This window comes from Narcine bancroftii, chromosome 4 (assembly GCF_036971445.1).
Source record: "Narcine bancroftii isolate sNarBan1 chromosome 4, sNarBan1.hap1, whole genome shotgun sequence".
Taxonomy (NCBI): domain Eukaryota; kingdom Metazoa; phylum Chordata; class Chondrichthyes; order Torpediniformes; family Narcinidae; genus Narcine; species Narcine bancroftii.
Window position 1 is genome coordinate 64,668,316 of NC_091472.1, and position 18,813 is coordinate 64,687,128.

General features: G+C 38.4%; 1 protein-coding gene across 2 annotated transcripts in view; it reads right to left on the reverse strand.

The window, feature by feature from the left end:
• Positions 1-301: 301 nt before the first annotated feature.
• Positions 302-18,813, reverse strand: part of LOC138760636 (clathrin heavy chain linker domain-containing protein 1-like) — a 68,792-nt gene continuing 50,280 nt past the window's right edge. The window contains exons 7-11 of one of the 2 annotated variants that reach the window (XM_069931452.1): positions 18,463-18,569; positions 15,097-15,271; positions 13,549-13,751; positions 5,680-5,859; positions 302-1,457 (exon numbers count right to left, since the gene is read on the reverse strand). In XM_069931452.1, coding sequence (XP_069787553.1) covers positions 1,249-1,457; positions 5,680-5,859; positions 13,549-13,751; positions 15,097-15,271; positions 18,463-18,569 — 874 coding nt within the window. In that variant the 3' untranslated portion in view covers positions 302-1,248. Of the gene's footprint in view, positions 1,458-5,679; positions 5,860-13,548; positions 13,752-15,096; positions 15,272-18,462; positions 18,570-18,813 lie in introns of those variants that run through there. The other variant, XM_069931453.1, reaches the window with a different exon arrangement.

The following is an 18,813-nucleotide window of genomic DNA, read 5'->3' on the forward strand; positions in this document are numbered from 1 at the left end:
TTAAAAGAGTAAATAACCTGACCTACCCAGTCCCTTTTTAATTTTTGATGCTCATTATCTGTTAAAAAGGCAACATCCACTTTAAGCTTCTTAATATAATTCAACTACTTCTGCTTGATTGGATTATTGAGTCCATTAACATTAAAAGTAGCAAACCTTAATTTAGCCATCCCCATTACCTTCACCATATTCTGTGCAGCCAGACCTCCATCTCAACAAATCAAAACAACCCATTCCCCAAGAAAAACAAGAAGATATTTATATATGAGTTAAAAACAACCCCCCCCCCCCTTACACACCCACTGGGCAAGAACATGGGTAACGGCTCAGGCCATGAAGCGGGTGATGGCTTCAGATGAGTTACCCCATATACCCACCTCCCCCCAACAGATTTATCACAAATACAAAGTTCATAACTCAGATATTTCCAGCTTCTTCCAATTCTTTGTTCATATAATTTTCATCGATCGAACCCTCTTCGGAATCACTCGATCTCTCTGTCGATGGATTTTTTTTCTTTTGCTTCTTCTTTCTCTTCCCTTCTTTCCCTGCATTCAGGATCTTATAGTCCAATTTTGTTATTGAGTATGGTCTTGTGATAAGGTTAAACCCTTTTGGTCTTGGGTTAAGGATTGTTTACAGAATATTTTGAAAATAAAATTTTCTTTAGATCCAAAAATTTTAATTGGGGATATTAGTGAGTTTGGTTTGCTGTATAAATTGGATAAATTTCAAATAGCTTTTTTGAGATTGGCATTGGCAGTGGCGAGGAAATGTATAGCTATTTTGTGGAAAGATCAGATGGAACTTAATTTACAAAGATAGCATTCAGAATTACAGTCTTGTATCCTGTTGGAGAAGATAAATATTATGTTTTTAAAAAGATTTGGATTATTTCAATTGGAAAATTTGAAGATGGTGATCTGGTTGTAGTGGGGTTTCCCTATTCCACAATATAAGGTATAAGATTGGAGGATGGAGTGTATTTGTAGGGGTAGGGGGTGGAGGGAGTTTTGGTTTTTTATTCTAGCTTTTTATATATATATATATATATATATATATATAAATAAACTATGTTATAAATAAACCATGTTAGAATTAAGATACATTGTATTATTCTTGTAATCATGGTTGTTTTCCTTTTAAATAAAATATTAAAAAAAAAGTTTAACAATGATTTGTAAACTTTACATCGCTCACTTTGAATTTTATAAAAAACAAACTCTCAATCCTCAGGGAAAGACTGAGCTACAATAAAACATGCTCTGTCAATGTTGCACCATCTTTGTCATCATCAGTTGTAATCATTATTACTGTTCCTTCTTCTTGTGATGTTAGGACTGTAAAAATACCATTTGCCAATTCATTGTAGTTATGAGCGTTGCATGCATCTGCAATTTCTTGCCAATCTTCCAGTGTCGAGGCAACATCATTATGAATTGCTTGTTCCAAAGCACCTAATAACATACATGGTAATTAATCTTGATGTCAGTTTTCATCACTTATCCACAGCATTGACGTTACTACTAATTTTACTCCATTGTACTAGAAATGAGAAAATTCTATGAGTAATCATAACATGATTATAACTTTATTGTCCATATTCTATTTTGTCATAAGCAATACTCATAGATTAGAGACTTAATAGTTAAGGCAGATTAACCCAGGATGTTAATTCGCATAGGGGACTGGGATATTATAGCCATAACAGAAATATGGCTGAGAGAAGGGTAGCCTGGTGGCTCAGTGTTCCAGGGTACACGTGTTTCAGATATGATAGAGGTGCAGGTAAGAAATGAGAAGTGGGGTGCTTTTTTTTTTAATGAGGGAGTAGATGATAATTTTTGGAAACGATCATCTTGGATGAAATCATCTGTATGCTATATGGATAAAACTTAGAAACAAAAATAGATTAATCAATTTGAAAGAACTGTATAATAGGCCCTCAATAGTCAGGGGGAAGTAGAGAAGCAGATGTGTAGCAAGATCTCAGTTGGCAGTAAGAATAACAGGGCATTATTACTGGGAGATTTTAATTCTCTAATATTGACCAGACACATTCTCACTGTAAAGGCCTTGGATTTGATGGATTTTTTAAATTGTGTCTAAAAATGCTTGCTTAATCAAGAGAGGGCAAAACACTAGAGCTCCTCTTAGGCAGTGAGATAAGGCAAGTGTCTAAAATATTAGTGGGAGAACACTTTTGGACCAGTGATCATTATTCTATTAATTTAAAATTTAAATTTATTTTACAACAGAAGTTGAATCTGGCCATTGAAACCAGTGCTGCCCAATTGCACCAAATTTACCAACCAACCCCATGCAAACTGGAGCACTCATGTTAAAGGAAAAATGTACAAACTCCTTACAGACAGCTTCGGATTTGAATATTGGTTGCTGGAACTCTAATGCTATGCTAACCATGCAGGCCAGGTTATATAACAGTTATGGAAAAAAATAGGACTGGTTCCCAAACTGAGGTCCTAAATTGGTGCAAGGACAAAGGTTGATTAAGAGAGGTCTATTGCAAGCAAGGGGATGGCTGGAAAGTCAGAAGCTTTAAAAAATGTGATAGGAAGAGTTCAGGAACATTACATTCCTGTTAAGGTGAAGGGCAAGGCCAGCAAATTTAAGGGAATCCTGATCGATGAGTGTTATTGAGGTTCTGGTTAGGAAAAAGGAGGCATATGTCAGATTTTGGAAGACCTGGTCCTATAAGTGTAGCACACCTTAAAACGAAATAGGAAGGGTAAAAAGAGGACACAAGACAGATCTGGCATGCAGAATAAAATAAAATCTCAAGAGGTTCTACAGGTATATTAGGAATAAAAAGAGCTAGGAGAAAATTGGCCCCCTTAAAATTCAGGATGGGTGATATTTTTCTAATTTTATGTCTCCCTGTAATGGTTTGTGGAGGGTCATGTGACCTTTTTGCCTGGAACCTACTGGGAGTGTGGATTGTGGAGGTCACGTGACCTGCCCATCTGGAACTTAGTCACCTGCCAATCAAGGTTGGTCTCTGCCCACCCATTAGTGCACACCATTGGCCCCTTTAATCACCTTGTGATTACCTGGGCCAGACCCACCAGCTTACTGTACTATAAATTCCATTATGTGGAGTAACTCTTTCTCTTTCGCTCTTTGGTCCTGAGACGAACCCTGCGCTACTCCAGGATGCGAACTACGGATAATGCTGGAGGAGTCATTGGTAGGGTGTGCACTACACAGGGATCGAGGCTGTTAGACAGCATTGGAGCCATGCCCATGTTAGATAAAGAACAGCAGGTAGCATATTGTAATCCTTGGTTGTTTTAAGTCCGTACACAGATGCTAGTATGGATAGTGTTAAGTCCGATATGACAGGGTTGTAATGTGCTTGTAAGTCTGTACACAGTTGCTAGTATTGGTAGTATTAAATCCAATGTGACTGAGTTGTACTATGTTTGAATGAGTGTCAGTCATGTTAAATCCAATGTGACTGATTATACTGTGTTTGTATGAATGTAAGCAGTTGCTAATATCAGTCGTGTTAAATCCAATGTGACTGATTATACTGTGTTTTGTGATTGAGAGTACTAGTGTTATCCCTGATGCAATCCCCTTGCATGAGTTTTAATAAAGATTCTGCCTGTGGCCAGACTTGTTGCTCTTTGAAACTATTGAACTTTCCCCTTCCCACACAACGAACCACAACCCCCATCTGATTCCACTGTTTTGATCTCTTCTTTACCTATTCTTGTTGTTATTTTCTCTCTCTCTCAAACTTCCCCCCCATTCACAATGGTTTCTTCTTCTACCTATCTTTCCATTTCCAATACCTTCCATCCTATAATCCCCCAGCTTCTCTCCTCCTTTATATGTAATTTTACCTATTTTATCTTAATAAAGGGTTCTGACTGAAATGTTGACTGCTATTCTACCTTTCGATGATGCCTGATCTGCTGAGTTCCTCCAGAAATGTTTTGTCTGCTCAAGAGGTGTCGCCCTTTGGCAAGCCAAACTAGGGCAAGACAAACACAAGAAGTGATAAAGCCCTAGAGTATTTTGGAGAAGAGAGAGACCTCAGAGTAGATGTGAATAATTCCCTGAAGGTAGTGACTCACATGGACAGAGTAGTGAAGCAAGTGTTTGGTGCATTTACTTTATTGGACAGGGCACTGAATACATGTATGAGACATCTTCATACAAATCATTAAGACCACACTTGGAATATTTTAATTTAGACATACAACATGGTAACTGGCCCTTCCAACTCACAAACCCAGGCCGCCCAATTACATCCAATCAACCTCCAACCCCCATACATTTTGAAGGGCGGGAAGAAACCAGAGTGCCTGGAGGAACCAACGCAGACATAGGGGAAACATACAAATTCCTTACAAACAGTACCTGATTCAAACCAGGTTTGCAGACACTGTTGCAGTGTTGCACTAGATTTGGTGCAGTTCTGGTCATCCAGCAATAGGAAGAATGTCATTAAGATGGAAAGAGTACAAAAAAGATCATCAGGATGTTACTGAGAGTTTTAAGGGCTTGAGGCTATATAGACTGGGTCTTTTTTCCCTGGAATGTAAGAGGCTAATAAAAATTATGAGAGGCATGGATAAAATGAATGTTCATGGCTTTTTCCCCCAGGGTAAATTATTCTAGAACTAGAGATAAGAGGAAAGAAATTGAAGAGGGACCTGAGGGACAACTTTTTCACTCAAAGGGTGGTCAGAATCTCAACAAACTGCCAAAGGAAACTACAGAAGCAGGTACAAGTACAGCATTCATGACATTTGTACAGATATTAGGATATGAAGAGTTTAGAAGGATATTTGCCACATGGGACTAGCTCAGATTGCCAACCTAGCCTGCATGAAGAATTTGGACCAAAGAACTTGATCTGTGCTGAATGGCTCTATGATTTTATGTTCTGAATTTAAATTGTGTCTCTACATGCTTGTATCCCTCCATGTCATCTTTCCACCATACCTCTGTAACTTTGGAGACTTTACTAATGGTGGATTCAGTGTCTTTTGAAAATCGGAGATGTGCAAAGATTTTTCATCTTATATAAAGGTCCCTTTCCCTGGTTTGAGCAGTTTCAGGCAAAGCAATGATATGTTAAAATATACATTTTCCTTCATAATTTTTTTAAATTAAATGAGACTAAATCATCTGAGTCTTAAACTCTAGAAATACTTTCATAAGCTCCTTTGTTCTTGCAAAGCTCCTTCAATACCACTTGCATATTGAAACATTTTATTACATATTCAAATGTTTCCTTTTTTTTTTAAAGGCACCAAATACTGTCTGACCATGTTTATGTGCATATCAGCAGTAGGTAGCACCACTGTCACAGATCCAGGTACCCAAATTCAATCCTAACAAGTATATCCAAGGAGAGTTTGTCCACTCTCCCTGTGACCATGTCAACTTCCTCAGGGTGCACCAGTTTCTTCCTACATCTTAAAGGTATTGTAAACTTAATCTATGGTTTAGTATAGGTGTGTGATTTAAGAATCAAATGAGAATTCATATGCAGGTCAAAGAGAATAAATTACAGGACTAGAGATCAAGATAAGGGTAATATGACAGATGGAATTGCTTTGCCAGGAGCCAGCCATAGATTGGATGGGCTGAATAACCTTCTACCATGAGGGGCATATTACTATGGTGGAGTTATGTCTTTACCTTGACCACAATCATATATCCCCTTCAAAAGATGAAATCCAACTTCCTTCATATCATTTGAGATAAGCCACAATACTGCTAGTCCTATTGAAAGAGCAGGTGGATTTCCATTCCATTCATGGGTCAAGCTGTGAAGTAGCTCAGCCTTTTGACAACTGTTCAACAAGAATAAATAATCATCTTGCAAAAGAAAACATACATAAAATATTAATAAAGGGGTTATGCCAAACAAATTAGCAACAAATTAAATTGGATTATACTCAGACAATTGACAGAATGCAACAAAATTGTTCCAGACATTGTTAGAAATTATTTACAATAATAATAATAATCAAGGCTAAGTTTGCTGAAACTTTACAAGGAAGAGCGGAAAATATTTGAAATAACCAAGAAGTATGTATCATTTTGGTTTGCTTTAGCAATGAATTAGCTTGAAGAGAAAATATAATCTCTTTCTCTGCTAATGCTTTTAATGATATAAGGAGGGGTAACATTTTGTGATTCTTGACACACTGGGCTCAGAATTATTGATGTTGGAACAGAAGAAGAGATTTATTCCTGAGAAAACTGGAAAAAGGAATCTGATTATACTCAAATTCTGACCTATTTGGATAGATTATTTAAATTCCAGAGTGATCATTGCCCATATACTGCAGTCGTATGATCAATCTGAATATGTCAAGATGGGGGAGTTCCTGATATTTCCTGAGATACCCTTACCTCATGAGTCACATTAAATCATAAGAAAGGCACAAAACTCTGCCATTACTTTTTTTTAATCATAGCACCTTGTTCCATTGACAGCAAAATAATCTGAAAAACATTTTTTTAATGCTTCATTATGACTTCTTCCCATAACTGAAGCATTATGGTGCCATTTTAACATTCACCTAATAGTGCGACACTACTTCCAATCATACAGTACATCTTCAAAGCTACACAAATGCTGGAGAAACTTAGCAGGTCAAACAGTGCCTTTATGTAGCAAAGGTCAAGTTATATCACCAGCGTTTCAGGCTTGAGCATTTGTGTGTTTTTCCACTTAACCACGGTCAACATAACATGAATCCTGTGTTTTACCCCCACCTTCAAAGATACAGTATGCCCATCAGAATAATAACAACCCAGGAATTTTAGTTATACGGTCTCAATCCCAGGATGAAAGTTAATTCAGGAGGCTTATCACTGGCAAACAAGCATTTGAACAGATAAAGATATTTTGGTCCTAAATTCCAATTTGAACCAAGATGTTAGAAATGGTACGGGAGGAAATTTGGCAAAGTGGAAAAAGAGAATTCACTTTTCGGTACCTACATATGAAAAAACATATACAATGTAAATTAATATCGTATTGAAGGCATTTTTAGATAGACACATACATATGTAGGAGACAGAGGAATATCTATAAAATCTAAGCAATGGAGTTTTAGTTTGATTTGGATATCATGTTTAGCACAGACACATGGGCCAAAGGGCTTGTTCCCATATTCTACTTATTCTATGTACTATGGATTCCTGAAAGCAAGTCAAGGAGGCACAAAAAATATTGTGCGTAGTACAGGTAGCTAACTGATGAAGGCAATTCAATTTGTGATTTTTTTTTAAATTATACTCAGAATGTTTTATGAACCACAACCATCAAAGATCTATCAGAATATATCGGACTCTAATCTATGGTACTGATTACATCAAAGTTTATGGAGTCAGAGTGCTTATTCATAATGTTGGTGACACTCTAACCACCTGTGACAGAATATAGATATGTTTTTGGGAGATAAATTAAGGCAAGGTTTGTTAGTGTAGGTTACATACAAACACTTTAAAACAGATCTTATTTAAAATACTGGAGCTCTGCACATACTAGACATGTCCGGGCCTCAGAGCTTTTGTAAAAGCTTTGGAGAGTGCCCAAGAGACTTCACTAATGGATTGTTGTAACAAAAAGGCAACAGATGAAAGAACTGTCTGGAGTGGAACTTGGTTTATGTGGTTTTGCAATAGAGTCAAACAGGCTTACTCTCACACATAGAGAGAGAGAGAGAGAGAGAGAGAGAGACACACACACATACACAGATCACTTCTACAGTGTTACAGTCAGCAACAACAGCTGGGACTGGAACAGGGCAAGCTGGTAAGCTTGTGGAAAACCACATTTGGAAGACGGATTGTGAGTTCTTAGTTCAGCCTGGTCAAAGCCCTTGTGGTTCATCCAAGAGGAGGGGACTGGCTGTCTAACGCTTCACTTGGAATAAGAGAAACAAAAAGGCACTCTGTTGTGACCTGAAAGAAAGATGTTATCTGGAGAACCCGGAGGGGGGCAAGTTTTGTCAGCAAGACACTGGCGAGGATGATTAAAAAGGAATCAGTTGTAGATGTCCTGGAACAACAAATTTCTCTCTGAAAACCGACAAGAACCTTCCTAAGCAGTAACCATTTACCTTTCAAGCACCAAAGCCTGGTGAAGTTTATAAATGTTAAATTCTGTGCACAGTATAAGAATTGCCTGCAAGCAATGAACTTGAAAGAATTGAGAAGTGAGATTGAAATGTGAACCCAAGAACTTTTCTGAACTTACACACACATTGTATACACATGCGCTTAGAATTAGAAGGGGGTTAATCTAGGTTAGTTGCTGCTATTGCTGCTAGGTTTTGGGGTCCTCTGGGCTCGTAACACACCCAATGAAGGAGATTGGCTATCTGGATTAGTGAAAGAATGCTGTGAAGAAGTAAAAAGTACAAATTTGTGCTTGTTGTTATGGGGCCTGAAAGATTTTCAAATTTTTTTCTACTTAATAAGAAGTTTGATTTCGTAGATGGACATAATACTCGTAAGGATTTGCTAATGATTTTTACCCTCCCACAGATAATGCAAGTACATCAACTTTGTTTTATGACTATTTGGAACACATGACCTAAAGAAGACAGATCTGATACTTGCCACCTTATTCCTTCAGCTTTTTGTTGGATGGACAAAGGTTCAATTTTTACAATACTCTTCAAACCCAATGTTATGGTAGCTATTATCTGGCAATTTGAGCTCGAGGCGGAAGAGACTACACAAGGCTGCAGCGCAGATTGGGTGAGAGAGAAGGGGAAATGGCACATGAGTAAAGAGGAGAGGCATCAAAACAGAAGACGGGAATATTTTGTATGTTTTGTTTGTTAACTCTGACATATCAGGGTTTTTTTTTTAAAGGTTTACTTTATTCATCTAGGCTAGTTTACAGGGAGACAGGAGAGGAGATTTTGCTTTTCTCACGTTCATCTTTATTCTTTGTTCTCTCTTTCTGGCTGATGTGGGCATCGGTATGGAGAGACCATGAACAATGTAAGGGTGTTATGAGTGTGCCATTCAAGACAAACAAACAAGGGTGCTGAGAAGGTGAAAAGATATAGAAACACAAATGATTAAGACTCTTACATGTATTAGTATTAATGTGAATGGTTTAAACAGCACCATAAAAAGGATTAGGGTCTGGCACACCTTAAAAAAATTGAAAGCAGATATAATATTCTTACAGGAAATGCACTTGATGAAAAGGGAACATGATAAACTCAAAAGGGACTGGATGGTGCAGGTATTCCACTCCTCCTTTGGTTCCAAGGTTGGGGTGGGGTAGCCACTTTAATACACGAAAGGGTTCCGGTGATGGTGAGTGGTATCTACAGACCTGGCTGGGAGATTTCAGACCTGGCTGGGAGATTTCTAACTTGTAATTCAGAACCATAGACACTATTAAACCTCTATGCGCCAAACTTTGATGATTAGCAGTTCATGAAAAATGCTTTCCTAAGGGCTGCAGATAGTAAACAGAATATATTAATTGGAGGAGATCTAAACTTCTGCCTGGACCCTATTCTGAATAAGTCAACAAAGACTTTGGCTTGGTCCAAGACAGCAAAAACAACTTTGGCCTTTATGAAAGAATTAAATTTGATAGACATAGGAATTTGGAGACAGAGGAACCTGCAAACTAGGGACTTACTCTTTTTACTCAAAACCCAATGACTCTCATACCATAATTGATTACTTTTTGATGTCTGCCCGGCTAGAAGGCAGAGTGCTTGAGTCAGAATATTTAGCAAGGCTAGTATCAGATCACTCACCACTGACCTTGCAGATAACAATGCCTGAAAAACAGGCAAATGCATATAGGTGGTGCCTTAATGCTACGCTGTTAAGAAACCCAGACTTCTGAACCTTTGTAAGAGGTCAAATTGTTCTGTTTTGTGAAACAAATTGCCCCTTAACTAATAATAAATTCTTCATCTGGGACACACCAAATGCCTACCTAAGGGGGAAAATAATTTTGTACATCAGAAGTGTTTTAAAAAAACCCATCTAACTGAGGTATTGGAGACATTGGAACAGGAGATCATTACATAGGAAAAAGAATATCAAAATCTGGGATCAAATGAGAAATATCGGAAATTGGAAAATAAGAAACTTAAATATAAGCTCTGGAAACATACAGTGGAAAAAATGCTCTTGCAATCCAAGCAAAGATATTATGAATTAGGCGAAAAAACACAAAATACTGGCATGGCAAATGAGAGCAGACGATTAATGCAGTTCAGTCTGGGCCAAACTCAATATCATACAATCCAAAAGAAATTAATGACACCTTTAAAATTTATTATGAAAAATTGTTCAAATCTGAGGTGCCAAGAGACATAAAAACAACTGAGGAGTTCTTGCTGAGGGGATTGAGCTGACAAGATTGGCCTAGGACCAAACAGAATTAGATGCCCCAATTTCCAATGAAGAAATCGAATGGGCCTTGGGAACCTTGCAAACAAACAAGTCTCTGGGAGAGGATGGCTTGCCCCCCAGAGTTCTATAAGGAATTTAAATACCTATTGATACCATTGTTAATGGGGGTAGTGAACCAGGCAGTGGACACGCACACTCTCCCGGAATCTTTCTCAACAACCATCATTGTGGTCATGCCTAAAAAAAATAGGGACCCAATGAGGCCATCCTCGTACAGACCTATCTTACTATTAAATATAGACTACAAAATAATAGTCAAGGCATTGGCCAACAGGCCGGGTCGATATCTTCACAAGCTGATAGATCCAGACCAAGTGGGCTTCATCAGGAAGAGGCACTTTGCCAACAACTTAAGCAGACTATTTAATATCATACATTTAGCACAGGCAAAGCATGATCCAAGAATAATAGTCTTGCTAGATGCAGAAAAGGCCTTTGATTGGCTAGAATGGCCTTTCCTTTTTAAATTTATGGAAAATTTTTGAATGGGACAAACGTTTGTCAACTGGATAAAAACACTGTATGAGAAACCATGGGCAAAAGTCAGTATGAATGGACAAACATCACCAACGTTCCTCCTTAGTAGATTCAGCAGGCAGGGTTGTCCGCTGTCTCCAGGGCTTTTCGTCTTAGCAAATGAACCATTAGCAGAGGCTATCAGGAAAGATCAACTGATAAAGGGACTCAAAGTGGGTCAGTGTGAGCATGATAAATCTAATGGCAGATGATGTGTTGCTATACCTAAAAGACCCGGCTGGGTCTTTGCCAAAGTTTCTCACCACACCGGAGGACTAAGGGACAATATCAGGCTACAAAGCCAACATGGAATAAAGCAATATCATGCCACTGAATAAATTTGACCATGAAGAATACCAAAGAAACAGCAACTTCAGTTGACAGGCAGGAGCTATAAAATACCTAGGAATCAAGATTGATAGTAACCTGTAAAACTTATACAAACTCAACTACCCCCCCCACCCCCCACCACAAGCTTGAGAAGATTGAGGGTGACAATGAGATGGAGGGATCTGCCCATCACCTTAATGGGAAGGGCCAAATGCATAAAGATGAAGGTGATGCTGGGACTCCAATACCTCTTCCAATCTTTGCCACAATCCTTTTTTAAAGCGCTGAATGGCAATATATGGAAATTTATTTGGAATGGGAGAGTACCCAGAATAGCCTTGAAAAAACTGAAATGGGACTATAGCTTGGTGAGGTGGGGGGGGGGGCTAAGGTTGCCTGATTTTAAGAAATATTATCTAGCAGCTCAGTCGAGATTCCTTGCATCCTTCTTTGAGAAATGGGAACCACCCTCTTGGGTGCAAATGGGATTGCACACAAGGGGAGAGAGAACGGCAAAGGATTTCATATACAAATGGGATGCCAAATTAATAGCAAAAAAAAGGATAACCTCATATTTAAACATCAGATTAAAATTTGGCACGAGATCAATGAATGCATTGGAAAGAAAGTGGAAATATCACCCAAGGAATCAATGATTCAAAATGAATTGATGCTCATGAACAAGGACAATAAAATCTTGGAGATTTGGCACCAGCAGGGAATCCGACATATTGAGGACTACCATGAAGGGAGACATTTTATGTCTTTCGAACAGCTAAGTGCAAATGTGATTTGTCTTATGGGACCTTTCACTGTTTCCTCCAATTATGATCATTCCTAAGGGACAGGTGGGGCCATACAATGATCCCACCTAAACCTAGGGAGATTGAGGGATTACTTCAGCTGGGAAACGCACCCAAATTTATAACAAGAATGCATTCAGTCCTCCAAAATGAAAGCCCCAAACAGGGGCCACACAGATCAAAGGAAAGATGGGAATCGGGCCTGGGCATTACAATTGCAGAAAGATGTTGGTCAGACTGGTGTAAAGACTGTGACAACAGTTATCAACTCTAGATACAGACTGGTCCAATACAACTTTTCTGCACCAGCTCTACTTCACACCACAAAAAATCCACAAGGCAAAACCAGAGGTGCCAGAAAGGTGCTTGGTCCTGCACAAAGGTAGCCCCATTTTAGCAGGATTTGCCGACATACTAACTAGAATAATGAAGGTAACCTTCCCGCCTGACCCAACATTGTATCTACTTGGGAACCTTATGGACATTAGCTACAAATTAACCAAATTCCAAATTCAATTCGTATTTATCTCTTTGACCAAAGCAAAAAAATACACAGCGATGACTCTTTCAAATCAGCAAGTGGATTACCGAGATGCATAGCCATATTCCCATGGAAAAAAATTACATACAATCTTAGAAACCAACACAGCACCTTTATTAAAATATGGCAGCCATATCTGAAGTACACAGGAGCACTATTGTAGCCACACCCTGACAAAAAGACTTAGAGATTCACCAACAGATGGATCAAGAAAAGTAGCTAAACAGGGGATGGCTCCACATCTTCTATGGATACACACTGGAAGTGCCAATGCCACATCCAGCCTCTCTTTCTTTTCTTCTCTCTCTCTATTTTTTTCTCTTGGTATCTCTACTTTTCCTTCTCTCTCTGGGTTGGGGATGAGAATGGGGGGGGAAGGAAAAACATCATATAAAAGTGGGTTGTTGGAAGATACTGATATGGTCTGTAACTATCAATGATGGTTTAATAATGGGAAATCAAAAATAAAATATTTTTAAAAAGTTTCTTTAACTGTCCTACCAATGATTTTTCAAATTCCTGGGCATGGGTGATTCAAAAGTTGCATTTAGTAGTTTTTGATTGTCTATCAACACAAACCATTAACACTGTTTCTACCAAACCTTATCTGTAATAGGGAAAGAGGAAAATGCCCAATATAGCATCTGAAATCAAACAAACATTTGAGCCTGAAGCTCTCTTATTTTGATTTGGATGTATGGGCCACAGGGTAAAATGAAGAGGTCCAGAATCTAAAAGCTGAATCCAGAACACTTTTCAGGAAGCTACAGAAGCAGATATCTCATTTGGCATCATGTACCTGCTTCTCCATTTAATAATTCATATTTACATTTAGAAGCAAATTTTAATTTAAATTCTCATTAATATTAATTAACACAATATAATTAATTTATCAATACTTACCCAGGCTGAACTTTCTGGACTCATGAATATACGCCATTGCTGCAGAAATCTCCCCAAGTTTGCACATACAGAGAACAGCTTTCTTATGCACACCACATCTATTATAGACAATCTGAGCCAATGCCATACATGTGTCTATACTTTGCAGCTCATTATCTCCATAATCGTAAATCAACTCTCCCAAAGCTTCAGAACATGTCAATCTAAAGACCATAAGAGAAAGAAAATGTCTCAAAACATCATAAAGGTTTTACATTCAGAAACAAAAGTAACGCTCAAGATTTTGGTTGCAAAATTACCTCTAAATTAAGAATCTTGTAAGATGACATTCACCTTCAGAAGAAAATGTGGTGCCCATTACACAACATGTTGTTTTCTGTTCCACCAACTTCATTGGGAAAGAAAACTGGTGTAGATATGAAAATGAATGGCTAAACTGCAGACATTGATTTTGCTTTCCCATCCTAGTTGAATTTCATGTCCTTTTTGTATTTACTAAAATACTTGTCTATTTAAACCTTGGGGAGGGCAAAAATCATTAGTAATTCTTTACGACTATTACATCAAAGCTCTGAAAAATTTAGGATTGTGGTATGGACTCCAAAGTCCAAGTAATTAATGGGCTTAACATAGATTCTTGGGGAAATGCCCTAGTCATTTTCTTCCAGTTTGAGAAACAGTCATTTGCCAACATTATAGCCCTGTTGTGAATGGCATATACTTTAACTTTGTTGATGTAGCTGTCGAATGGCACCTCATCAAAAGATTTCTGGAAGTCCATGTACACATTACCCTCATCAACTTTATTCAATACCTGTAGCAATTATATAAGCATAAGTTGTTCTTAGTAGATTTTCCTCCAGATGACTATTAATCTTGTCCCAGATCAATATTGGTAATACTTTTTCACTAATAAGATCAAATTGATTGCCCTGTAGTTGCTAGCTTAACTTGTTCTCTTTTTATAAAAAAGGGAGTAATATTTGCTATCCTCCAGTGCTCTGGCATTTGAAGATCATGGTCAATGCCCCTGCAATTTCATTCCTCTTCTCTCATAATTGTCGCATGTATTGCATTTAGTCTTAGTGACGTACTTGCTTTAGGCTCAACAATTTTTTTTGTTCCAATTTACTGAAATTGACCTTCTGTCAATCAATCATTTTACTGAATGTGTTCATTAATATTGAGTTTTATTGCTATTTTGATTCATTTTACAATGAAATAATTATGTCTCTTGACTGGTACAACCAAAAAAAGAAGTCATCTGATTACAGTGTCAATTGTTGATGTTTAAGCCTCTTGGGACTAATAGCTTTCCTGCCTGGTTCCTGTAGTATTGATGTTTTATTCTTTCAAAATTCTTTGCTCCCTTCACAGACCAGTCAATGGTAAATCTTTGACCACATTAGTTGATTGTGACTCTGAATGAGAAAGTCAGAGGACAAGATTTTGAATTTCCTTCTCTGCTTTCTAGTGAGCTGTATTATAACTTTTTCTCCAACCTTTGATCTATAGTAACACTTTTGTCAATAATATGATAGCAGTTACCTCTTTTGTACAACCCAGCGTATGACTAGATCCAGTCGATTGTGCATCAATGCACATTTTACTCCTTCCAATGACATTTTTGCATTAGGTGGATGTCTGACAGCAGAAAAGGAGTTCATTATAGCTTCAAAGAAATGCAGAAGAGGAGAAATATATCCTTCATATTCTGTGACAGCTATGGAAGAAAATTGTCATGTGTAAATTGCCAGTCGTTTATGTGGGACCTTATCGAAGGCCTTTTGGAAGTCCAGGTACACTACATCCACTGGCTCTCCCCCATCTATTTTACCTGTCACCATCTCAAAGAATTCCAATAGATTTGTCAAGCATGATTTACCTTTTGTAAATCCATGTTGACTCTGTCCAATCCCTTCTCTGCTAGTCATATACTCTGCTATTACATCCTTAATAATAGATTCCATCATTTTCCCCACTACTGATGTAAGGCTCACCGGCCTATAATTCCCCGCTTTTTCTCTACTCTTTTTAAATAGATGGTAAGGATACTCAGTGTGCAATTCTATAGCTAATGGAGTCAGCTAGGGCTGTAGATTGATCCAGCTGTGGGATGTGGGAAATCTGGGATTGTATACTTGTCCCAGATAACCAAACCTGCAGGAAGTGCACAGCTCCAGCACCTTACAGACCGAGTTTGGCAACTGGAGCTGGATGAACTGTGGGTTATTTAGGAGGCTGAGGAGGTACCCGAGAGAAACTACAGGGAGGTAGTCACCCTAAATAGACAGGATGTAAAGACATGGGTGACTGTCAGGCAGGGTAAAAGGAAGGGACCAGTGATGCAGAGCACCCCTGTGGACATTTCCACCAGCAATATGTATGTCATTTTGGGATAGGGGACTCGTTGGTTAGGAGGATAGGCAGGAAATTTGCTGGAATGCATTGTGACTCCCTGTTCGTGTGTTGCCTCCCAAGTGCCAGGGTCAGGAATGTCTCAGATCATCTCCCCAGCATTCTGGATGGGGAAGGGGAGCAGTCGGATGTCGTGGTCCATGTGGGAACAAATGACATAGATAGAGGTAGAGATGATGTCCTAAAGAGGGAATATAGGGAGTTAGGTAGTAAGTTAAAAGATAGGACCTCGAGGGTGGTAATCTCTGGATTGCTGCCTGTGCCATGCGCTAGACAGGGTACAAATAGGAAGATATGGCTGATGAATGCGTGGCTAAGGAGTTGGTGCAGGGGGCAGGGCTTCAGATTCCTAGATCATTAGGATCATTTATGGGGAAGGTCAGATCTCTATAACACTAGTTTGGCAGGGGGAGTGAATTCAAAATGAGAGTGCAGAGAATAGGACAGTAGTGAGACAGGGAATTACGACAGGGAGAGAAATAAATGGTGAAGAGTTACTCAACAACATAAAGAAAAGCCAGGTGAGCAGGCAGGAGAAAGTGCTGTTCAAGAAGAATACAGAACAAACAATATCGGTATCGGGTTTAAGGGCACTATATTTAAATGCATGTAGCATTAAAAACAAAGTGGATGACCTGGTTGCTCAGATTCAACTGAAAAAGTATGACATTGTAGCCATTACTGAAACATGGCTCAATGAGGGGTGTGATTGGGAGCTCAATATCCAAGGTTATACTATCTATAGGAAAGATAGGCAGGTTGGTAGAGGAGGAGGGGAGGCTCTGATGATAAGTAATGACATTAAATCAATAGAAAGAAGGGACATAGGGTCAAAAGAGATAGGATCATTATGGGTTGAATTAAGAAATGTCACAGATAAAAAGACCATATTAGCAGTTATATACAGGCCCCTAAAAAGTAGCCGGGAAATGGTCTATGAGCTACAACAGGAAATACAAAGAGCATACCACAAGGATAATATCAAAATAATTAGGGGGGGATTTTAACATGGCAGGGGATTGGGAAAGACAAGAAAATACTGGAAGCCAGGAGAGAGAGTTTGTAGAAAACCTAAGAGATAGCTTTTTGAACAGCTTGTTGAGAAGCCCACCAAGGGATCTGCAAGAAAATACTGGAAGCCAGGAGAGAGAGTTTGTAGAAAACCTAAGAGATAGCTTTTTGAACAGCTTGTTGAGAAGCCCACCAGGGGATCTGCAGTTCTGGTTTGGGTTATGTGCAATGAACCAGAGGTTGTTAGGGAGTTAAAGGTCATAGAACCTCTAGGAAACAGTGATCATAACATGGTTGAATTTAATTTAAAATTTGAAAAAGAAAAAAAAATATCAGATGTATCAATTTTTCAGTGGAATAAAGGAAATTACAGTGAATTACAGAAAGGAACTGGCTCAAGTAAACTGGGAAAGCAAACTAATTAGAGGATCAGAGCAGGACTGGATGATATTTTTGCAAGTAATAAAAGGCACGATGTAATCTTATTAGTTTGAAGGGACCCAGTCAGCATTTACTGCACGGTAGTGGGGTAGAGTGTTGGGTATAAGCCTGCCCTCTGCTGGACATCTTGATGCCCATTTCATGATGTCACCCTTTCATATTTATAAAACCCTGTGTGTCAGTAGCTAGGTTAGTCTAATAGAAGTAAAGGATGAGAAAGCATTACATCTCAGAGTCTTAATTGTGTGAGTGCATACACAACAGAGACAGAACAAAATGAGCCAAATCATACCAAAAGAATTAAGCCCATTGAGTCTTCTTCACCATTCGAATCACAACTAATATATTTTCCTCTCAACCATGTTCTCCTGACCTCTTCCTATGACCCTTGCCACCATTATTTATCAACAACTTATCAACTCTGCTTTAAATAAATATGAGGACTTGGTCTCCGAGCCATCTGTGGCAATGTATTTCACATGTTCACCACTCTCTGGCTAATAAATTTTTCCTCAGCTCTAATCTAAAGTGCCATCCTTTTATTCTGAGGCTGTGCCCTCCAGTCCCAAACTCTCCCAATACTGGAAACATCCTCTCCCCGCCCACTCTATCCAGGTCTTTCAATATTGGGTAGTTTTCAGTGAGATTTCCTCTCCCCACCCCATTCCACTTTCTTCTAAACTCCAGCGAGCACAGCCCAGAGCAGATAATTGGAGTTTGACTACACTACAAAAGCATAAAAATAGCAATTCAACAGTAGTAGTATCTTGTTCGATTATTCTTTTTAGCTTTTTTTTGTTTAAAATTATTGAACCATTATATTTTTATAAACTATTCTTTTTAAAAAAAATATTTAATTCTTGAAGACAAAAGAGACTGCAGATGCTGGAATCTAAAACAAAAAAAACCAAGAAACCTAGCAGAACTCAGTTATTTTAATGCTTATTTCTTGACCTTGAAAGACTACAGGGACAAATGTATAGCTGATACAAGGTGCTTCTTGAAGAAGCAAAAAACATAAGAATAAGCAAAAGAAGAACTGACCCTTGAACTTTTCCATGACCTCCATATTATGAAGGATTCCTCTGGGGCAAGTTGCTACATAAATTGCAGCTGCCTCATATTGCTTCTCTTCAAAGAGTTTAGTAAATCTGGGAGAAAAGTAAAATGTTCAATTTAGAAACATGTCAATATTCTATCTGGAGCTTTAGATCTACACTCTTGTTTAGAATTTTTTGTTTAACCAGGACCTTCAGTCCATAGTGTTTGTGCTGAATATGATGCTCATATTAAACTACAATTCTGCACATGATACATTTCCTTCATATTCACATGTCCATCGAGAAATCTCTTAACAGCTACTATTGCATCTGCATCCAATATCACCCCTGACAG